We start from the raw sequence: 24,293 nt of genomic DNA on the forward strand, positions 1-24,293 counted from the left end.
TTTCTAAAACGTGTGACTGTCTGTGTTTTCAGTTTGGTTTCCTATGTAACATGTAGAAAAAAATGTGACATCGGTCTTGCACAGGAAACTCTCATAACATCCATTTTCTTGTCCACTTATTCACATTAAGTTTATTTAGGGAGCAGGAGCTAATTTTAGCTGTAACATGGTGAGAGGAGCAGTACACCCTGGATTGGGTCGCCTGTCTAAAGGAGGGATAACAGAGAGACAGCAACAGACTCTCACATACACACATTCAGCTTGAAACCACCAATTAACCCAACAAGCTAGAGAAAGCCCACGTAGGTCTGAGACAAACAGGAAGTTCAAACTAGGGACCTTGTTACTGTGGGGCAACCATTTCGCCGTGAGAACAGGCATAGGAAGAAATTTCAAAGAGGTAGTCGTTCCAGACGTTTCTTTGATTATTATTATTTTTTTGTTCATTATGAAGTTGCTGGCACAAAGTCCAGCAGCATGAAAAGTAAATCCTATTAAGCTTTGTGAATTTATCAATTTTATTTCTTTCTATAATGATTTTTTTTTTTATGTAAAAGTGTAATCTGCACATACCGCAAAGACGTAACCACAAGGGGAGCAGATAGTTATAAATAGTAAAACCTTAGGTCAGACTGAGGACTTTCAAGTTGAATAAATAAAACGTAAATAAAAGGTACAAAGGTCACAAAAAATATGAATGTTTCATTGAAGACACTAAAAACAAGGCAAACTTTTGTAGGTTCATCAGGTAAATATGTGTTCACGTGTTGGGTCCAGTGATTTCAAGCGTAAGTAAAATAGCTTTAATGCTCAGAGAGAAGTGAGGTTTACTTAATAACGGATGTTACTGAGGATTTGACACTCATAGCATCCTCCTGCTGTTTGGCTGAGTCTGTGAGGAGGAGGAGGAAGGAGTGGTTTTCATGTGTCGTGTCAGCTCGGCCCGCCCTCCTCCTGTCTGTCCGGGGGTTTGGAGGCGAGGGTCCGCTGTCTGTGAGCCGTCGCTTCGGTGAAATTCGGGAGGAGAACGGTGAACATGACGTCCAATATTAGATACAAAAGCCGGATCCCGGTAAAGACAGGTGAGCGTGCTTTCTCGCTTTTATTCGTCGGATTGAGTTTAAATGTGATCAGTGCAGTGATGTCTCCATGTTTCCGTCTCTCTGGGCGTCGCTCTGCATCCCTGCACCTGCAACCCCCTCTCATCCAATCCTATGATGGCTAACAGAGGACAGCACGGAGGTAGGAATCATTTATTGTATTCATTTGTGATATTTGTTGCGGTTGAGGATTTTTTACGATGCAATAGCTTTGGCACAGGGAGAGCTCTGCTCCAGCAGCATCACTAGTATTTGCTTCTCAGATCCCATGTTTTCGCTTTTTTTTCTCATGTGCGCGTCAGATTAATAATCGCACGATGCTCTGAGGGTAGCCGTGCCATCACAGGCTGAGCTGATCACCACACTGACAGGCGGAGAGGGGTGGGTAGAGTAATTTTTAGACGCATATGTAGAGCAGGCCAGCGCGACAAGAGGCGAGCAGCCAACGTGATGGTACCCAAAAGGCAGCATCCTTCCTCCTCATCCCCTCCTCCACGACTCTCTGCTGCCTCCACATTTATTCTGGTTTTTCGGTCACTGAATCGGCCGATGGGCTGACCTAATTGTCAGCGTTGCGTCAGCAGGACTCGTGGATACAGTCGCCGCTGCTGACTGCCTTTAGTAAACCTTTACTGACCATTGTTCAGCTAAAAACAGCTGCCACATGAGCCTGCAGGGGAGGCCGGCTCTCTGATGACCCTCCTCCTCTTCTTCCTCTTTGAAGATAGTGTAAGGTGACAGTACAGGAGTAACTGCGTGGTTACACATGTGTGTGTGAGTAAAGCAGGAACCACATGCAGCAAAAAGACTAATTTATTTCTTATACAAAATTCAAGTATCCCATTGCAAGAAATGAACATTTGTGGAATTTTTTTTTTTTATTATTATCATTCGGTCTTTCGGGCATGAGTGTCATAGTTTCATCAGGGGAACTCTTATATGTTTTAATTTGTAACTGGAAAAACGACTTGAAGTATAAAATGATTACAATTTAAACTGTTAGAACGTGTTTCTGTGGGTACAACAGTCAGAGGAAAAAAGATGTCCTTAAAAAATTGTTACCTAAGTCCAGTTATGTCTGTATGTGCGGTCTGTGCTCAGAGCCCCTTAATAGGCTCTTGTTACTGGTTATGTGGCTCCGTCCCTGTTATTGAATTGATTTACTGTAATGAAACGTGTTACTGTTTAGATTTCTAGTCAAAGCTGAAACACCTCACTCAGAACAGCAACTTGAATTAGTAGTTTCAATAAAACCGAGCAATATAACACCATACGGGTGACAGTAAAGCAGATCGGGTTTATCTTATTACTGAGTTCCCCCTGAAACAAATGAAAATTTATGCTCAAGTAAGACTATTAGTTTTATTTTTGTTTTTATGTGTACTTTGACCCGGATTTGGAAGAATCAGTGAGGTCTTATATTTAAGGGTACAGGTATGCACAGCAATAACTCTCAGAGGGTTGTGTTTATCTGTCATCTCTCTGCTTTTGTAGAGCGTTTTGATGCCGTCTCACCGCATTTCAGTGCCAATTCCTGTAACAAATGTAAAATCAGTTTAAGTAACCCATATGTCAAAGACTTCACTCTCTAGATGAGAGCATGAACCTATATTTATTCACATTAAACTACTTTCCAGTGCAATTGGTATGCTTGTGGAGTAATAATTATGATGACTTGTCTGCATGATCACAGCAAATTGGAGAGTATTCAAACAAAACAGAACATGCCATTCTCCCAAGGATGGCAAAAAAATACTTCTTAAAGTATATCTGCATATTGTCTGAAGTATAGAATTTGTGTAAACGTGCTTGTTTACGTTCCACCACCTGAAACCAAAAACAGAGGTGGTTTCTATCTTCATTTTTACCTCTACCCCCTGTATACTCCACCCTCCTCAGTGCTGTAGAAAAATGCTGAACAGGTTGGAGTGGCTTTCTTCCAAAAATTCCCAATTGGATCCAGTTCAGTCGTTAAATTCATGGTGGTCACATGGTATTGGTACTGCAGATCCAGCACAGACTATGAGGAAAACCTGGATGAGGATGGTTTACGTTACGTGCATAAACAGTAAAAAAAAAAAAAAGCCTCTTGATAAAAATATTCATTACTACAGTGTTTTTACACCTTGTGAGTTCTGCTTTTGGCTGTCACTTCACTCTCCACTCCCACACTCTGTGCTGACTTTGACCCTGATGAGAAAAATATCTCCTATTCTGGACCATTTATGCTGCGAAGGAGGAGGAAGAGGAGGGAGAGCTGGAAAGCACAGTAATCCTTCTCAGTATGACTGACTTAATGCTGAGATCATAACTGCAGAAACAGCCGTAACTGACAATCAATCTTAAAATCAATGTTTTTAGAAAACTCCCATCCGACTCTCGTGTTTCTCTTTCCACGTTCCCCTCATTAACGTTACCCTGAACGCTCACTTCCTTGGCTGTGATAGTGTGGAGACAAAAAATCAGTTTTCATGACTGCTCCAATATGAAGGAGTGGACGACGCCATCTGACCTACTCACAATCCTGTGTGGTGATTAGTCTGTGTGCGTGTGTGTGTGTGTGTGTGTGTGGGTGGGTGAGTGGGTAGGTGGATGGATATTCACTGAGCATTTTTTCATTAAAGATTAAAAGAAAAAAAAATCCCAGTTTGACCAGCACTCGGCTGCATGATGTCACCCTGCTGGAGTGACACACAGATGATGTATCACTGATTTGAGCTCAAAAATGTGCTTTTGGATATCTAAAGTGTTTCTACAATAACATCAGCTAGTAAATCGGTCTCACCATGACCCTCACTAGTAGCTGTTCATTGTTCTGTTCATTAGACTGATTTTGATGTTTTGATGATTGCTTGTCCTGTTTTGCTTCTGTTCCTGGAAGTTTGCTGTTAATCAGTGAAGACATGCTGTCATGATGAGCCCCTTAGTAACTGTGGCTCAGGAGCAGCAGGGGAGAATAAGAGGGCGGTACATGCCACTGCTGCTGTATTCTGTATGGTCTGTGATTTGGTGTTGGGTGGTTGCTAGGCAACACGATGATAATGATGATGATCTATCATACATAACGAAAGTTTTGTGGATATAAAATGCATGTTTTTATCGTAAAAGTAGACTAGTTTCATGCTTTTATAACATGTTGTAAGTGCATATATGCTACAAAAAAGTAATTTTAGCCCACTTGTATCTGGTTGCTCAGGGCAGCATGATGAAGTCATGATACCTGACGTAAATAAGAATCTTCAAGGGCCAAAAATGTTCCTGTTTGCCAAGTTTGATTACTCAACTCCTGATTGTGCAGGATGAGTTTGCACACAGAGATTTTGTGTGTTGTAGCCTGTTAAGGGGTAATCTGCTGTGCAGCTGGAATTGCAGCCACTAGAGCACAGATTAGAAAATCAATCAGTCCGTTTGTCGGCTGTTTATCACCAGGAATGTTCAATCAATACATTTTATTTCACTGTAACGGCAGCATCAAGTAGTGCAATAAACATCCATCCATCCTTTCTTTTCCACTTATCCTTGTCAGGTTTGTGGGGGGCTGGAGCCTATCCCTACTGTTTTAGGGCGAGAGGCAGGGTACACCCTGGACAGGCCGCCAGTCTGCCGCAGGGCTAGCACATAGAGACAGACAACCATTTGCATTCACATTTACGCCTATGGGCAATTTAGGGTTACCAATTAACCTATCCTCACTAACTGCATTTCTTTGGAATGTGGGAGGAAGCCGGAGTACCCGGAGAGAACCCACGCGAACATGGGGAGGACATGCAAACTCCACACAGAAAGACTCCAGCCTGACTCAAGACTTTCTTGCTGTGAGGCAACAGTGCCCACCACCATGCTGCCCCTACAATAAAGATATTAACTCGTAAATTTACAGAATTTCCTTAAGCCTTGCTCTACTGCCTTATCTGTTGCCTATATATAGGCGGGCAGGAGATGTGAGCAGTGAACAGATGTTAAGTCAGATGTGTCTGCATGAGTGTCACTTCACTTCAGGTACAATCTCACTTAATTCTCTTACCTGCTCTCTCTGTCTCTAAACATACACCCTCTCGCTGCCACAGATGGGACCCTCGCTGCTCCCACTGAGGACCAGCTGCAGAGCAGGAGCAGGCAGCTCAGAGAGGGGGGTCGACTTAAACGTGGAAATTTAAGCCTCCTGCAGCTCTTCAACAGATAAGAAAAGGAGGGAGCAGCTGATGCATGAAGCCTCGAGCTTCCATTAATCATATGGGCACAACATTTTCCCCTAAAAGAAACCATTTGACATGTAGGGAAACAGTCACTTGGTCAAAGGCTAGTGCAGCGATTCTCAAACTTTTTCTTACACACCAGCTTCAGAGGTAAAAGAAACAAACTTTGTGCCCCAAACTTTCCAGATTTTATCAGTCATTTGTCATAAAAAGGGATCCAGGATGAATTTTAGAAAAGTAGTCATTAAACAGAGCACCAGCCAGCAGGAGATCTGTGCACCACAAGCAGACTTTCAGGTCTTTGGTGGCTGACTGAAAGTCTGAAAGTCGGCTTTTCAGACTTTGGTGATTGATTTTCCGTCAGTTACCAAAGGCCTGAAAATCGAGATCCTGAAAGCAAAACAGAGTTACAAAAACTTTTTTGAGAGCAAATTTGCTGCAAAAAAATTGGGGTCTGCCTGGACATGTGTGAAAACCATAGCGGGGCTTCAAAATCCCCAGAGCAGCAGCCAGACCGTTTTAGACGATTTTAATTCAAACAGAGATTTTGCAAACTCCTTGAATATGTTGCATGCTTTAGTTCTTCTGATTTTTGCAAGGATATTTTGGAACTGAAACAGAAACTGAAAGACACTCAGCACTTTATCGTTGAACTCAGCGATGACCAAAAGGCCTTTCATACAGTTAATGTGAACAAAAGCCAGGGTCCTGATAATATTAGTGGCCGCCTAATTAAATGTTGTGCTAAAGAACTCAGACCTATATTTCAGGTTATTTTTAATGAATCGTTGCAAATACAACCTGTGCCCTCTCTTTGAAAAGAAGCTGTCCTGGTTCCTGTCCCGAAATCTAGTCGTCCAAAAGTTCTAAACGACTTCAGACCTTTTGCCCTCATCTCAGTCGTGATGAAAGTCTTTGGAAAAATCCCCAGAAAATGATTATGGAAGAAATTGAACATGGTGGAAAACCTGGTGAACTGGATTTTAGATTTTTTAACTGATAGGTCACAAAGAGTGAGAATAAATGGGGCTCTGTCTGACCCAGTGTGTCTTATAACCCTGATTATTCATACTCTATACAAACATGTGTCTGAGCAGATATGAAAACAGGGCCATCATTAAATACACAGATGACTCTGTTATTGTCAGCTTACTGAAAGAGGGTGAAACTAGCCACGATCCAGTCATTGATGATTGGTTTAGTGGTGTGACGAGTCTTATCTCTTTTATTAAGTCTGTTTTATCTTTTTGTTTAGTGGCACGGTTCAGTCAGACCTCTGTCACAGAGCCTTGTCTGTCAGGTTTAAATAGGTGTGTGTGTGTGTGTGTGTGTGTGTGTGTGTGTGTGTGTGTGTGTGTGTGTGTTTTATGAAGGGATGGCAAGTGCTATCATTTTTCTGCAAAGCAAACTTACCTGCAGGTATAAATAACGTAACCTTGACCTTGACTGAACTTAACTGCCACCGAAACCAACCCAGACCGCTAACGCTCACTAAAATATTTCGCATGCCAAGTATAGAAACGATTATACTGGTTTTACTTGTGTTAGGTGCCAAACTTTGTATTGCCTCAGACAAATTACAAACAGCTCAGAAAATAACTGTTCCCAGCTAATAAGTAGTTAAGCGCATAACACAGCTTAAACACGTTATGTAACAGTGCACATGCATCAGTTTAGAGCTGCTGAGGTTAATTTTAGACAGTGCCAATTTAAATGTTTTCTACAGTTTGTCTCATAAGCTAGCTGTAGCTCATGGCCATAGACTGTATATAAAAGATGGCATAAGCAGCAGTTCGCTTGGTGAAAACGCCTTGTTGAGGTCAATACGGAGGAAGTAGTAACTCAAACAACCACTTGCCACCACCAAGGCATACAGAAGAGCATCTCGCAGGCCTGTGATTCATGCAGGCTCACCAAAACTGGACAACAGAAGATTGGGATATTGCCTGTTCTTGATTTTTGCTGTGAATTTCGAATGGTGCGGTCAGAAATTGTCGTTAAAACCAAGTGCACGCTGGTGACCATGTTGTAATGGAGCTGGATATATTGTCTTGGCACACTTTGGGCTCCTAAGTAATAACTGATCATTATTTTTAGATTTATCACCACAGCATACCTGAGTATTGTTGCTGACCACGTCATCTCCCTTTATGACGACAGTGCGCCCATCTTCTGATGGCTGTTGGCAGCACAAAGCTCAAATAATCTCAAACTGCCTTCTTAAACATGACAACGATTTCACTGAACTCAAATGACCTCCATGTTAATCAGATCTCAGCCCACTAGAGAACTGAGGTCAGAATATGCAGAGCATCGATGCGCGATGCGATCAAGTCGTCAATGAGCAATGTTTCCAGCTCCTGAGTGAGTGTGTACACCATTATGTTTGATAACTGAGAATAATCTAGATCCTGAAAAACAGATCAGGCAGCCTGGGTGTGTTTCTGCTCCGGAAAGTTATTTTCTCTCTGTAACAGTTATTCCCTGCGCTGTTGTTGTTCAGGTGTTTGAGGAGCTTATGCCCTGCAGTGAGTTCTCATGCACATACTTTCATTTTTCTCATGCCGCAAACACGCCTATACTGCCAGTGATCCATTAGCCTGTGTGCATGTGTGTGTGTTTCTGTGTGCAGTCAGTTTTTCTCTCTGATTTTTAGCTACAGCTCAGCCTCAGCTCATTTTTTGGACAGCTCAGTGAGTGCAAGCTGACCCAGATATCTTTGAGTCTTTGAGAGAAATCTTTTAAAGTATTCGGTCGACCTGGTTATGTTTGGGATTAACTTCTTTGGTAATGGGGATCAGGACTTTGGCAGTAAGAATATTTTGTAACCTTTCTTGAAACATCAAAAATATCTTAATTATACTGTCATGAACCACATGGAGTTAATGGAGTTATTCACTAGAGAAAACATTGAAATGATTTAATTCCATTTAAAGCATGAGGTGTTTTTGTGGTGGTGTAATTCCATTTTTTTCTGTACGTGAAAGATAATTTTTTATCTTGGAAAAATTTTAAAAAGGTCACAGCTCATTCATCTTTGTGGTTTTGCATCACATCATGTGATCATGATCATGCTGAGTTTGCTTGAGGATCTTAGTGACTCTTTGTGCTTTTCCAATGTGTCTGAGCACCTTGACACTCCCTCTTCGTGTTCACCTTGAAACTCCACTTTAGTGACATCAGTTAATCAGTTCCCCAAAACGCAGCCTTTTGCAGCCTTTTGCAGCCTTTTGCAGCTCCCAGGGCTACAACTACTGATTTGGACTCAGCATTTTGGCCACAACTATGCTAGTTCATTGAAGCCAGGAGTTACCAAATGAAAGAGTGGGACACTCCCATAGCAAGGTGAACCCTTAAGCTAAATAAAAAAACAAACTAATAAAATACTGGAATTTCACTCACCAAAATGAAGCCCTGTCAGTATCCAGATGGATGACATATTAAAAAAAATTCATCCTCATGGGGTCGTTATGAAGTTTTGGCCTCAACTATATTGAGGCCAAAACTGTCTCTTGCATCAGGCTGTAAACTTTTTTTTAAAGGGTTTACACTTCATTGCTTTTAAAGGTCGTAACTTTGTACACTGCCTGCATCTGACAACAGAGCACATCTGCAGGTAGATGGACCGTACCCAGCTGAACCATAACTTCAGTTTAATGCTGTAAAGTTGGACAGTCTAACACGGGAGTCTTCTGACTAAATTTAGGAGCCAACCTCAAGTGGCCACTGGAGGAACTGCAACTTTTAACAGTTTGACATTGACATTGCTGCCCCGGAAGTTGGATCCCACCTGTAACCTATAATTGGATATATTGTAATGCAGTCAGTCAGTTAATACGTAAAACAAGTAAATCAGCATTTTCTTCTCATCGTTAATAAAAGCAACACAATCTGATTCTTCTCACCCTTCTCAGCACACTTAGTCCCTAGGTGGTTCCACATAGCTTAAATGGGACAGTGTAATTTTTACCAGCTTTTCTCAAACATGTGGACGAGGTCTGTCGATGACTCTTTACAAAGAAATGAAATCCTGTAAGTGTATATTAGGATCAGTGCAACATGTTTGGCTAATTGGTGTGTTTTTAACGTCTGTATACATCTATGGTACAAAAAAAACATTTTCTTTGTTGGTTTGAGTTTTCATGGGATCTGTTGACAAAAAGAAAATTATAGAAGCATCAGAAGTTACTTAATTATAATGCACAGTTTCCAACATTCCTCAGCATGATTACTTACCAAATATGGTTATAGCCAAGTATCATTTGTCTTTGAATGAGCTGATGCTAAAACTAAAACTGGGCAACCACGGCCAAATGTCCTTGAAACATTTTTATCACTGCCTGAGCATTTACATGCTGTCAGATTAGCATGCTAAATAGCCGGGGGCATGCTGGCCTTTGCATCTCCACGGAGACAAAACAAAGGAGGGAGGGGGGTCCATCTTCATGTTGTTTTTTTGCACCCCTCTTCCTTTGTCTCACCCGCCCTCACCCCTCCTACTCCTCATCTTCCTCTTTGCCTCACTTTACTAGGCTACCATCCGGTCGGCAGGCAGTGCGCTAGAGGAAGCGTTCAGTGTTAATGGCTTGACAGTGTCAGCGGGATGGCTGGGAGCTGGAGAAGAGTGAACAGTAAAGGTCACAACTCTTCTCAGCTCCATCGCAGGCCGTCTGGCTGCTTTAAGCTGGAAGCACATGAATTAAAGCCGGGTTGTTACCACTACACAAGATCATGGCATGCTGTCAGATTCTTGAGCAAAAAGGGTGGAAAATAATTGGATACAGGCTCTCTCTTTCTCTAACAACTTAGGAAATCTGTTATATATTTTTACAATAATTTATGGTCAGTGCTTTGGTCCTTCCACCTTCAGTCTCCACTGAAAAGCATAAAGATTTTTGCTTTGGTTCACTTATCAGTGCATTTATAGATTAATTGGTCATAGGTGTGAATTCAAGTGTGAATAGTTACTTATCTCTCTGTGTGTGTTAGTCTTGTGAGAGGCTGGTGATCTGGCCAAGGTGTACCCCGCCTCCTGCCCCATGGTAGCTTGGATACGTCAGTGCAGAAGTGCTTCTAACCTGCAGTTTAGTTAATGGCCACCAGAGGGTGATTTGCAAAAAGACTTCTGGTGCTGTAGAAGTTTATGGGAAAATAGCTTTCAATGCTTTTCCTCTGTGACCTCAGTAAACAGTTTCCTTATGAGTTTATGGACTCAGTCGCTTCTTTCAGGTCAAAGTAAATAAAAGTTCTTATTTTGCAAAAAGGGTGCATTTCCAGGCATGCCAGTGGGTTTGTGTGTCGATCTTTTATACTCTCTGCTAAAGCCCTCTATAAACATTCTCTGTTTAAAAGTTTAGAATAACTTCTTGGTCTGAAAAGTGACATCTGTCCAGAAGAGGCTTAAATCTTTCATTTTTTCTGATAACCAACAGGGTGGCTTTTTGTTTCAAAAGAAGTCTATTGTACAGAAGTCAGTGAGGAAACCAACCACTGCACCTCATGATCTGACCTCAGCAAATATTTTCCCAAGGATTTTATAGTTTCAAAACCTATTAAACATAATAAACCTTCTAAAGCTCTGTTTTTATAACTGGTTTTTGACCGCTGCATATCTGTTACTTCAAGGTATAAATAACGGTCCTACAGTATGTTCTGTACTACAGCCTTCATTTGCACACATATGCTGGATAATCATGATGTTGTAAAAAAACAAGCAGCTTGAACGTTGATGGTAGAAATCTCTGTTTCTGCAGTCTGAAAAAGTTTTCATGATGAATTTAGATTTTTAAAGTTTTCATCAGCAAAACTGTGTCTCATCAACTGTTGTTCCTCCTTCAGCCACATCCAGAGTGATGACATGCGATTTCATGTGTTTGTGTGACAGAGGAGATAACTGCTGTGAGCTTTTGAGAGTCACTTCCTTTAAAGACAACTTTGTATGACTGAGAGGAGGAAGTTGAGCGCTGCCTGATGAGCAAGTGGCTGATTTCTGGATCTCTGCCTAACAGGATCGTCCCACATATTGGCAAAGATACTGTTAGGCAGAGATCCAGAAATAATATTCTGACAGCCAAAAAGTTTCTTCTTCTTGTTAGTTAAAAAAAATAAACATAAACAGCAAAAATGCCAAATATTCTCAGGTTTGTGTTTTTAAACTGAAGATTCAAAAGATATTTCCCAGTTTTACCACTAAAACTGAAAAATTAGCAGAACATTCAATTTACAGACATCATCACTGCTTTTGGATTATCAAGGGTAAAATATTCATATATAATCATATTCATCAGCGCTTCCATAGGGACGATACACAGATGTCGATTTAACACTCTGAGGTCTAAGTCATCTTAGGCAATAACTCTATTTCGATCCAAAACAGTCTTTTTTTAATGATGTTAATGCTTTTTTAATTTTTTTCTTTATTACCTGGTTGTCAAGACTTGTTAGTGAGAATATCTGAGCATGCCGTCTCAAAATAAACGCTGGTATCTTTGACTCCAGTCATATTTTCAATACAAGTTCTGGTTTTTTTTGCCTTTTAGATAAAGCCAATTCTGTGGTTTCAGAATGACTCTGTTTAATTTGTGAATCTGTTGTGTAATATTCAGTTAAAGTGTTTATTAGGCGTTACCCATGAAGTTCAAGTGGCAGCAAGGCATAAGATGAGCACATGAGAGAAAAGATTATACAAGACCTTTGACTTTACTCAGCAATCAATAAAGCAAGAAGTTTAAATGAATACTTTGTGAAGTGACATCAGCAGAGTCTGCATGTGTGTGTGTGTGTGTGTGTGTGTGTGTGTGTGTGTGTGTGTGTGTGTGCGTGTGTGTGTGTGTGTGTGTGTGTGTGTGTGAGAGAGAGAGAGAGACAGAGAGACAGAAAGGGACAGCTGGCCATTGAGAAAGACTGGGGGGCTGGGGCTGGCTATTGTAAGAGCATTTCAAGACATCTGTTCCTTTCTTTTATTCTGATTGGGCCTCCCTCTGCCCTACACACACACACACACGCACACACACACACACACGCATTCTCTGTCTACAATGACCGTAAACTTTTCATCTGCCATTTGTGACGTTTCAATTTGCTTCCTCTCAGCTGAGAAAACTTACCAAGAAGCTGAAACCACTAACTTTTTGTCCCAGTTCAGTCCTCTGTCTCCCTCCTGTGGCGTGGAGCGAGGTGCTCACACGCCATACGTGGCGTCACTGCGAGACATTCCTTTTCAGGGGAAAAAAACAGTATTCTTCTTTAAAAACCCAGCTTCTGTTATTTCAAAGAGCATTTTAGCTCTGCTGCCCACGTCATGCACAAGTCGAACACACCCATCCCATCGTACGCTGACATACACACACCACAGTCACATCTGGAATCAATCGAGTCCAGCCTTTGCCATTAAATGTACCTCGTTTATCTCCACACACACAGAAATGCATACACACTTCTACAGTGCCCAGTGATTTCTTTACATCCTTCTTATTTCAGTCCAAACTGGCAGTTTGTAGCAGCAGCACATAAGTATGTGCATGTTCCCACTGAAAATCACACCGTGGGTATACAGCATAACAAAATTTATTCACTGACCTAAAAAATACACCTGAATTATTTAAAGTACGCAGCATGTGACAGTTTGGGGGGTTTGGGGGCCTTTCTTGATAAGAGATCAAAACTCTGATATCACTCGTGTGTGTGTGTGTGTGTGTGTGTGTGTGTGTGTGTGTGTGTGTGTGTGTGTGTGTGTGCGCGTGCGTGTACAGTAAATGTGAAGCCACTGCGAGAAGCTGGCTTGCTCACCTTAGCATAGAGGCAGATGATGAATCTGGTTATGTCTGCATTATATGTTTATGTGCTTTTACACGATGCACATGAACTTCAAACTACACCAACCTTCAGAGTTACCAGGGAATCTGCACTGATTGATTATAAAATGTGATTTTTGTAGAACGCAGCAGTTAAAAAGTGATTTAATTACAATGCTGCTGTTTGTTCTTCAGTCTGGAATAAAACCTTTAAATTCCTCTTTACAGAAGAAGACCTGCTCCTTATTGCACTGCCCTTTTGGTTATATCAGCATTTCAGCAGGTTTAAGGTCATGAGTTGGACTTTCCCAAACATTAATTTCCTCTGATGTGCGGCAGTGTTTCCAGTGTTTTTGAATCTCTAATGCTTCTTTTAAGGTGCTTGAAAACACACACATAACCACTGCTAACTGCATTTAACCTTTTTGTTAATTTAAAGTCTTGTAGTTAAGTTACTGCTGTGCTACTTGCAAAATACAATTAAAAATATAAAAATACGCAAGATTCTTATCAAATTTCATTTCTTGTATTTGTTTTTTTCTGATAGAGCTGCTTCACTGTACTCTTTACTCAGCTGGCTCAGAGTAGCTGGAAGAAACGTGTAAAGACAGCCAAGGAAAAACACGCATGAAGGGTCTGGCAGGCCAGGCATCAAAATCACAGTGACTCCCTCATGGCAACATTGAATACTGGGTTTCCCCTCATTCATTTTTGGGTTGTGAATCCTTATAAGAATTTATGTTTAGCCTAACTTAACAAGTATTTTTTTTTTTTGAAAGGTAGACTGCACATTTATGTGGTAAAACTTCCTCCTCATGACTCATCAGACCAGCAAGATATTCAAATACTGAGTGAATGATAGAAATATCAGTCACAAGTGTATTTTTTGGAGTGCTTTTATTTATTTTATTTATCTATCTAATTTTGCTGTAATCCCTGCACTTACATAAGAGTTTAAATGAAGAATATTTACTCGTTGTATTGGTCCTCTTCCGTCACCGTCTGTCACTGCAAACCTGCAGTAAAACACAGATGCCTCGGCTAATAGCAAAGGCAGCAGATACAGAGCTTTCACTTGACTGACAGGTGACTCGATCATCTGATTGTGTTACTCTGCAGGCCTGAACTCGCAGTTATCATTTGTTTGCACTGCAACTTTTGTCACTGCCATGCTCAAACACGTTCTTTTATTTTTCTTTATCTTACGATATAGTACACTTTCTCTCCCCTCTGTCTCTCTCTCTGTGAGCTGGTAGTCATTTCTCTCAGTGTAAGGATTTATTTTTGTACTGTTGGAGCTGGGGGAGGGAATACAGACCGAATGAATGAGTTTCTTTTAGACCTTCGTTCCTTCCATCCCTCCCTTGTTTCCTCCCTCAAATTGCCACTTCTCTCTTGCTCCCTCTCTCTCTCTTTCTCAGCGAGAATTCCTCCATACCTGTCTGAGCAGGGAGCGTAAGACCGCTGTAGGGCAGAAGAGAAAAAGAAATAAAGAAACAAAGGAGAAAAGAGAAGAAAGGGAGTCAAGAGGAGAGCAGGAGGAACACATTTAAAACTCATAAACAGGAGGGAAGTGTGTTAGAGACAGAGCTATCAAGGTCTAGAGCATTCAAATTTGCCTTTCCGCCTCCCTGCTGGGCTGTTTTTTAACTTTCTGAAACCAGCGGCTATTTTGGTCCGTCAGTGTCGGAGCGGTTTAGGATGGATGCCATCATGCTGCAAGAAAAACTGGTGGAACGGCTGCTGTGCCCACGAGTGAGAACTGCCAGACAGAAGGTAAAGAGTTGGATTTATGGTAAGAAATGTGTGAAGAAAAGCCAAAGACTGGGAAAAGAAATCAGACAGTTACGCGGATATTAAGAGAAAAAATAGCAGCAGATAGCTCGGGATGAGTTTAGAAATACCCCCACACCTGTAGACCCTGTTTCAGCATCTGTTTGCTGTTTTTGCTGCTTTCTGTGGATTTGTTTGAGTTCAGTTTCCATTTGCAATTTTTCTACATAGCGTCAGGTTTGCAGCTGAGATTACCCAATGATTTATGTGCAGCTTTCTCAGCAGTTCTCTCGGTCTTACACCTCTGGCTCTTTGGCAAGTGTCTTGTCTTATTGCGCAGCTTGTGGGTTTTCTTTTATGTGTGTGTGTGTGTGTGTGTGTGTGTGTGTGTGTGTGTGTGTGTGTGTGTGCGCGTGTTTTTATAAATGAGATCCTCACCCGAGGGGGGGGTTCGGAAATGCCTATGACAAGTTATGACAGCGTATGAGTACACTGACTGTGTGCTTGGCTCGTGTGTTTGCAGAGTAAAAAAGAGCTTTTCAGGTCCTTTGAATGCAGCTTCTGTCCGTGCGTGAATGCTCTCCGCGGGCCTCGAGTGTGTATTTATGTCCACACATGTCAGTGTGTCGTACTGTGGTGTAAAGATGACGTTCAGATGCAGCGGGATACTGGAGTTACTGCTGTGCGTTACAGCGAGAGCCTGGTAGCCCGTGGCTCTCTTTGTGTTTAGTGGAAACTCTGAGGTGCTGGTTATTCTCAGCTGCACGTGTTTTTTCCGTGCAGTTGTAGATTTTCTGTATTACAGACCTCGTCCGTCTGTTGTGGTGATTTTATTGCCTCTGCCAGATCCATTTGGTCTTCACATTACACTCCCTCAGCGCTCTCTTACAGTTGTTTGGTTTCTGCCTCTGTTTTTGACCTTTTGCTTTTCGCTGTTTTATTGTAGGCCTGAAGCTCAACTTAACTTGTGAATTATTCGGTTAGTCAAATAATAGAAAGTCAGTTGGTGATTTTTTGGATTAGTTCAATTATTTAAACTGTTTTTCAAATAAATTATTTCTTGTAAAACTCTGGGCAGCCTACATATTGCAGCTGCAGGAGCAGCTTGGCCATGAAGCTCCTGGTACACAGTTTCTGTGCTGATGTTAATGCCAGAGGAGGCCGAGTTGCTGTGGCTCCTAAACAATTTTACTTTGCAATAAAATTCCACAATCAGCTGTAAGTCTATGAGGGAAGAAGTGTCACAAACTGACCTCCTGTTATAGCGCCATGCTGGAATTCAGTTTGGTCTTTAGAGCGACCCATTCTTTCACATACATGTTTGTCAAGGCAATCCATGTGGCTAAGGTCCTTGATTTTATACACCTGTGAAAAGGGATTAAAAACACTTGAATTCAAAGGTTTTCACGGCTGTTTCTAACAATACTTTTGGCTCCTTCCTTATTACCAAAGGAATCGCCACACATAATGAATCCCCATATTTGATTTGGCACAGATTTTTCACCAGATCCTCTTCCTGACACAACCCCCACATTTATCTCGGCTTGGGTTCGGCACCAGCTCGTGACCCCTGCACCTGGGTTTGTGTCTTCCGCCTGGTCTCGAACCAGGATCTTTCACATGTAAGGCGAATGTGTTAATCACTACACATCATGCACATCGCTTTACTGGAGCTAATTTTAAATGTTGTATTTACTGCTGGGTAACTGATGAAGCCCCTTAAGCCATATTGGCTTACACATGACAGTGTGTTATAAAAAGACACAGAATAACCCAAGCAGCAACTTCACTGATAAAATAACTCATATATTACTGTTTATAAGTCCATGGCTGAGAGGAACCCAACATATAAGATGCACGCAAAGCTGCACCAGCTTTCAGGAATTACTCAAACTTGAAATAATTGCTTACAAATCTGAACACAAATATGGGATCCTGAGAAAAAGCAAACCAAACAGGGAGAAAGAGCAGCCATACACTGGGTAAACTAACGGTACTAAACTAAAAAAATAATACCAAAATTAAGACGAAGAAGAATTAAGCTTAGTGGATTTAGATTATCCTGATTGCGACACAAAATGGGAATTTTGGGAAATTAAACAAGCATTTGTTTTTTATACTTTTACATGACCAAGCAGATAAATAATTTATCAAGACAATAATTATTTTCACGACCGATGAATCTGCCAAGAATTTTTCCTACATTGCAGAAACACATCTGTGTTTCATCTCTGGGCTGATGATGAGACTTACAGCTCAGATACCGGCAGATGTCACAACACACCTGACAGCTGCCGTATGATGAGATAAAGTGCAACATAAACACACTGAACACCTCTGTCTCCTTTTCTTTGTGTTCCAGGAGAAACAGTATGTGGGCTTTGCAACTCTGCCTAACCAGGTCCACAGGAAGTCTGTGAAGAAAGGCTTCGACTTCACGCTGATGGTGGCAGGTGCGTTTCAAGCTGAATCTTGCCTATTTACACTCAGCTGCCTATTTAATAGGCACACTAAACTAAAACCAATTTAGGCATATAATAAATTCCCATGGACCAGTTTTTGTTTAAGTTGTTTTTAGAGCCATTTAGCTGTTTCTAATATTTTGCCTATCCTCATTGATAAAGTCATCATGGCAGATGGATTTATTGCAGCACTACATTAGTAAATTGGCAGCTGAGTTTATTTTATTAATATCTCATAATTAAATATACACACAGGATAACTATCTGTGTGTCTGTGCGTGTGTTTGTGTTTGACCTGCAGGAGAGTCCGGTATGGGAAAATCCACTCTTGTTAACAGCCTGTTCCTCACAGACCTCTACAAAGACAGGAAGCTACTGAACGCTGAGGGTGAGTCCTTGGTCTCTTTATTATCTCTGCGCAGCAGTCATAATGAATCCACTGCTTGCTGAATACTTAATGCAACTTCACAAAGCCCCACCTTTAATTCCCCATGTGTGTTAATTTTTTTTAATTAATCTTAGTTTTTTTTATTGGGTGCAACAACAACATATGAATGTGACAGACTTAACTTTTGGTGACATCTGTCACAAAATATAGAGACCACGTTTCCCAGTCAAATGTTCAATTCAATTCAATTCAATTCAATTTTCTTTATATAGCGCCAAATCACAACAAAAGTCACCTCAAGGCGCTTTTGTTGTGATTGATATGTGTGGATAGATAAAAAAAAAAAATCAAAAGCTAAAGAACAACAAGTTCAAACAAATCCAAACGACCTGAACGAGAGAGAATGATTGCTAAGGTCGTTTCCCTGATCCAAGAAGCCACCAAAACCTGGACGTAGCTATAGAGGCTGAGGGACCATAACACAACCCCAGCAGACGGTGGAAAGTGAGGTAGCATTAACCAACCAGATGGAGTAGTTTAGAAATAAATAAAACACAAAGCGATCTCTAGATGAAGCCTACAAGCTGTTCTACTTAACAGCGGCCAAAGAAATAAAGTCCTAAGCTTGCTGGCCTGCCTCTTCAACATAAAACTATAGTAGTGAGTAGCACCCCTAAACGTAGTGTGTCTAACAAAGTGTTTAAATGTGTCAACAATTACTTCCTCTCCCTGTCTCAGATGGACTCACACAGGTCAGTTACATTACTCACGCTTAGCAGCCATCAGTCAGCAGACCACAAACTCTGGGTACTCTAAGTTATATACAAGCGTCCCAGTGATGAGTAACCTCTCCCTAATCTAATGCCAGCAGGACAAACTTCACACAAGGGAACACAGCTGAATGAGTGCCAGCTGTTTTAATAGCACCCCAATTATAAGGGTACTCGTGCTCATGCCCATCGTTCCATTTTTGGCTGATTCAGTCTGCTTCGAAAGTGTCCGTGGGCAAAATACTGAACCACCAGTTGCTCTGGATGTGTTCATTGGAGTGTGAATGTTAGTAAGAAAGCATTTACACATAGAAAAATGTGCTTGTGTGAATTTGTGTGTGTGAATGAGACATGTTGTGTAAAGTACTTTAAGTGCTAAAGTATAGTATTTATAGTATTTAATGAGTTGTTGATCGGCTCTCGTACACTTTCACTGACCTCCCACTTCACTTGTCTTCTCCTCCTCATTGCTGTCACGTTGCAGAACGCATTAATCAAACTGTGGAGATCATCAAACACACCGTGGACATCGAGGAAAAAGGAGTGAAGCTTAAGCTGACAATTGTGGACACACCAGGGTTTGGAGATGCTGTGAACAACAATGAATGGTAAACATAAGACTCTCGCTGATCTGCTTGTGTCTGATTCAGACTGCTCGACTGAATTCCCGGGACCTCGCAAGAGCAGCTAATGTGGTCTGTGGTGTCTTTTTTGTCCCAGCTGGAAGCCAATCACAGACTACATAGATCAGCAGTTCGAGCAATATTTCAGGGATGAGAGCGGGTTGAACAGAAAGAACATCCAGGATAACAGAGTCCACTGCTGCCTCTACTTCATCCCTCCATTTGGGCATGGGTAATAACACACACACACACACACACACACACACACACACACACACACACACACACACACACACACACACACACACACACGTGTACACAAAGAAGTCATGATTAAAGCCACAATTTTGAGTCTCCTGCTATTTCGTTATCCTTGCTCAGGCTTCGTCCGGTGGACGTTGAGTTTATGAAGGCTCTACATGAAAAAGTGAACATTATTCCACTCATCGCAAAAGCCGACTGCCTCACGCCCAACGAGATAAAAAAGCTTAAAGACAGAGTGAGTCAAGGAGCTCTGCAGCAAAATCAAGATGTTTGCTTTGCAGGCTGGTGAATGAAATATGATCTCTCTCTCTCGTGTGTGTGTGTGTGTGTGTGTGTGTGTGTGTGTGTGTGTGTGTGTGTGTGTGTGTGTGTGTGTGTGTGTAGATAAGAGAGGAAATAGACAAGTTTGGGATCAAAGTGTACCAGTTCCCTGAATGCGACTCTGACGAGGATGAGGAGTTTAAACAGCTGGACAAAGAGCTGAAGGTGAGTCTGGGGACTCACATACCTGTGAGCTACTGATTTGCTGTACCTGTGGCTACAGATTCAGATCATCGTTCTTCTTATTTAACAAATGCATGGAGAAAAAAATGCAAACCATATGGCTATCATCCATGGAGAGTGGAGCAGACCACCAGGCTCATACACCAGCAGTGGTTTCAGTGAATAGTGTAGAAAGTTAACCTTTTATTGAATTATTACCTCTATTTGAACTTTATAGTATAAAACAAACATGAGGTCTTTCCAGATCTGTCAACACACTGTCACAGTCTTCCTTAATACATGGATTATGCTCAGTTAGCATTTGGTATGTCACTTTCTCAGGTCAGGTGTGGAAAACTAAACAAACTTCTTGTTCTCTGGAAGATTATTTAATCCAGTTAAAAACTCTGGAAAATAACTCGAAGGTATTTGCCTCTAAATCTTGGACCTCCATTGCATTCAGTGGAAGTGAATGGAGTTTTGTTTTTCCTCCTTAAAGCAGCTAAAAGGCTAAGCTGCATCAGAATGTATATCTCAGCTCCTCTGGATAATCTGCACTTGTTAAGCTGGCAGGTTGGAAGTGCTTGTGAAAGCTGCTCACAGCAATGTTTTGTGCCTTTGTTTTTAATGAACTGTAACCATTAAAAGAGGTCGTATTAAATGATTCAAACAAGGACACAGGAGCACATTTCAGCATGATGGAAAGTGATAAAAGCTTTTTTGTGAAGAAAATGGAGATGGATCTAGAGATGCTGCCAGACGTTGAAGTGGGTGTGATAGTTGGATGGCGTTTTGGAAAGCTGAGCAAAACCTGTGATACAGAGAAGCCTTCAGCTGGCAGAAAGTATCTGAACTAAATGATATATATGGTGTATGGATAAAGTTCAAAGACAAATTTATTAAAAGGACCTTTCTTCTCCTTTCTTCCACCATGTTGTAATATGGTTCAAAGTTCAGTCTTAAACAACCCATTTTAGCTCCCTTACCTTTAAGACCATCCTCCCGTTAAGCCAGCTTATCTCTGATTGGCTGCCCCTCACAAGCACATGTTTAATACACACGTTTACAGCTTGAAATATCCTCTATTACTGACATAATACACAGCCAAGAGTAGAAAAAACATCTGAAACAGGGTGTTTTAAGGAGTCTGAAGCTTGGATTACTTGCACATATACTAAATGAAAATAAGGAAAAACACACCTAATCTCCTTTAAAATGTGAGTTCATTAACCTAAATGTACCTGCATGGCTTAATGGCATGAGGCCCAAGTGTGTTTCTGTGGAATTTTGGGCTCCTAACCATTTACTGTCCTTTTAAATGAAAGTACAGCAGCGGCTCAGGGGAGATAGATGCGGGCTTGGAGCATGAACGCACCGATCAGCTGAGAAAGTCAGTGGAGAGAAAATAAACAGCTAACAGTCTTTTACCTGTCTCAACAAATAAAGTCACAGTTGTCTTGAGCAGCTCAGGGGTCTTTTGTGAGCGTGTATAACTGCCAGTGTGTACCAGCATGCTCAGACAGCTTTCTCGGAGCAGAGAGGGGTTGAAATAACAACCTTTCCTCGCGTCTCCTTCTGCAGGAGTGCACCCCGTTCGCTGTGATTGGCAGTAACACAGTGGTGGAAGCTCGTGGACAAAGAGTGAGGGGAAGGCTGTACCCCTGGGGGATCGTCGAAGGTATGCACACTCGAATATTCCACGTCTGTTCAGCTTTATTCAGCCTGAATGTAAATTGAAATAGTTTGCATGTCTTGACTGGATTAATAAAGTTAATGATGCGTATTTCTTTGCGCAGTGGAAAACCAATCGCACTGTGACTTTGTGAAACTGAGGAACATGCTGATTCGTTCCCACATGCACGACCTCAAAGACGTAACCTGCGACGTCCACTATGAAAACTACAGAGCGCAGTGCATACAGGAGATGACCAGGTACGTGAGGAATGAAAGCGTGAGCACGTGCAAACGTGTAGCAAACAACTTCAATAGATGCTGATGTTTTCTCTCCATTTTCTTCATCTCTCAGTAAACTGGCTCAGGACAACCGTATGGAGAGCCCGATCCCCATCCTACCGCTGTCCACTCCAGATGTGGACACTGAGAAACTGATCAAAATGAAAGATGAGGAGGTACCAAGCAACTTTTGTTGTTGTTTTTTAAAAAAAAAAAAGATTAAACACAAACTGTTATGACTTGTAATTGAATATATGTGCGCCATAATAAGATTTAACATGTTACAATTTTGTTGTATTCTGTTGAGGATGTGAAAATGTCTGCTGCGTAAAACGACACACAAAGAACCAAAGTGCCAGCAAAATATTTAAAATGACAGTTTTTAATCTGCTCTCCTCTCTGTCTCCAGCTGAAGAGGATGCAGGAGATGCTGAACAAGATGCAGCAGCAGATGCACGACAAAGAGCAGTGATGTGCCGCAGCGCCACCTGCTGCTTATCTCCCTAACGACAGTGAGACCTCCAGACTTTGAACATGGTTATCAAGCGTTAGTGGCAACTCTGGCTGTACATTAATCTTCAGTTTGGTGCTTTTGTATAGTTTGTTTGCCTGGAGGGTGTTTTTTTTTCCTCTGAAACTATCCAATCTCCCACTTTGAGCCCCTCGCTGTGGTCCTAACATATAAGATATAAACACATAATTTAATAATCAGTGTATCTAATTTATAAATGCAGTGCTAAACTTTTTGGATTTAATGTCAGGGTGTTTGCTGCGACATATTTTGTAATGAAACGTAGGTTCTTGGTGATGTTTAGATTTTTGAACATGGATATTGTTTTTTATTATGCGATGGTGTGTTTCGGTGTGTGAATGATCATTACATTTTCTTTAATATTACCTTTAATATTACCAGGTATCCATCCATAAAACTCCTTTAAAAGGTACCACAGTGAATTTACGTCTACTAAAATCTGATTTTAGCTCTACTTCATTTACTCAAAAATACATTTGTTTGGCATTTATTTGCATACGGCCGGTGAAAATCTTCTGCTCCTCTTCCAGCATTTTGTTAATGTGCCGAATGAGCTGAAAATGCTCTTCTTGCCGGTGGCTACAATGAATGGCGAGCCTCTGAGATAACGAGAGTCTGTGCAGTGCAGGGTGCATGTGCAAGCATGTTGTCATTACTCATATCCGCTAAATGCTGCTGTGGGCCTATTTTTACCGCTTTTTAGCCGATGCCCTGTTGTTGAATTTGATGGATTGTGGCCTACAGGATGCTTTGTTACCACTACAGGATCAGTAACGAGGAGCCACTACTTTGTGTTTCTGTTTAAATATCTCTTCTTGGAAGTGAATTATGCCACCAAAGTTGTGTGTCCACAGTATGACAGAGCGTGTGTGTAGGTGTGTGTGTGTGTAGTCTCTGATACTGATGAGCTGTACATATTTTTGCCTGAAGGCTGTGAGCTCAGTCTGTGTCCCATTTACAAAGGTGTGACAAATAAACCCCAGTTTGTCGTCAGTCTGGCCTCGCCGCTTCAGTGTTGTTTTTTAGGAGACTCGCACGATATCCTCATTCACGCCCTCACGTCAGAGTCCGAGCAGCAGTACTCAGAGCTGAAGCTGCTGCAAGGACTTGATCTGCTGATTCATATTTATCTCCTGCAGCCATTCTTCCTCTGCACTGCGCACGGCATCTTCTTCCTGCTGGGCAGCCCAGAAATACACAAGCAGATATGGGAGGAGAGAAATATCTCAGAAGAGCTCAGTTATTATATTATTATTTTATTATTAAGTGTCACAGTGGAAAATAAGGGTGTTTTAATAAAGGTAAAAGCACTCGTTATTGTGATAATGTTGAATGCTTGTGGTGACAGAGTGAATTTTAGCTGCTTTATTCAGCTCAGTAGCATGAAATGTCTTTTCTTAACCTAAAATAATTCAAAAGAATTCACAATCTAATCATTTGTTTGTTAATTGTGTTTTGTCGTACTGATTTGTATCTGCAAACTAATTGGAGTAAAATTGCAATTTGCTTCTCCGAAGGGCTGTATGAACATAAAACAGAAATATCCAAGATCACTACAACTTCCTCAGATTTGTTTTTAAGCATATAAACACCCCAAAGTCAAACTGGGGTTTCACTGCTCAGAGAGACTACAACAAGCGCGAGACTTACATCTCAGAATCTACACGCCTCAGTTAGCATGTCAATGTTGAAGTTCATGACAGTACAATTAGAAAAAGACTGAACGAGCATGGTCTTGGTTGGAAAGGCTGCCAGGAGAAAGCCTCTTCTCTCAGGAAAGAACGTGGCACAGCTCAGATGTGCAAAGCTGCATCCGAACAAATGACAAGTTCTCGGTGATGGAGGTGTGATGATTTAGGCTTGGTTTGCAGCCACGGGACCTGGGCACTTTGCACTCATTGAGTCAGTCATGAACTCCCCTAATATCAAAAGTACTCTAGAGTTGAACTGAAGCTT

The 24,293-nt window shown here is 41.4% G+C and overlaps 1 protein-coding gene across 2 annotated transcripts; it reads left to right on the top strand.

The window, feature by feature from the left end:
* The first annotated feature begins 923 nt into the window (after positions 1-923).
* Positions 924-23,330, top strand: septin5a (septin 5a). Of its 2 annotated transcripts, XM_085475929.1 has the most exons (12): positions 924-1,082; positions 1,229-1,242; positions 17,225-17,315; positions 17,626-17,712; positions 18,967-19,090; positions 19,203-19,337; positions 19,487-19,604; positions 19,754-19,855; positions 21,434-21,530; positions 21,649-21,784; positions 21,879-21,981; positions 22,215-23,330. In XM_085475929.1, exons 1-12 carry the CDS (start codon positions 1,037-1,039, stop codon positions 22,275-22,277), a joined length of 1,116 nt encoding a protein of 371 aa, XP_085332055.1. In that variant the 5' UTR covers positions 924-1,036; the 3' UTR covers positions 22,278-23,330. The 2 variants fall into 2 exon arrangements, with proteins under 2 accessions (XP_085332055.1, XP_085332054.1); XM_085475928.1 differs by lacking the exons at positions 924-1,082; positions 1,229-1,242 and adding an exon at positions 14,504-14,865.
* The last annotated feature ends 963 nt before the right edge of the window (positions 23,331-24,293 follow it).

This window comes from Copadichromis virginalis, linkage group LG12 (genome assembly GCF_057382275.1).
Source record: "Copadichromis virginalis isolate Kocher_CV1m ecotype Utaka linkage group LG12, C_Virginalis_male_GT1.1, whole genome shotgun sequence".
NCBI lineage: Eukaryota > Metazoa > Chordata > Actinopteri > Cichliformes > Cichlidae > Copadichromis > Copadichromis virginalis.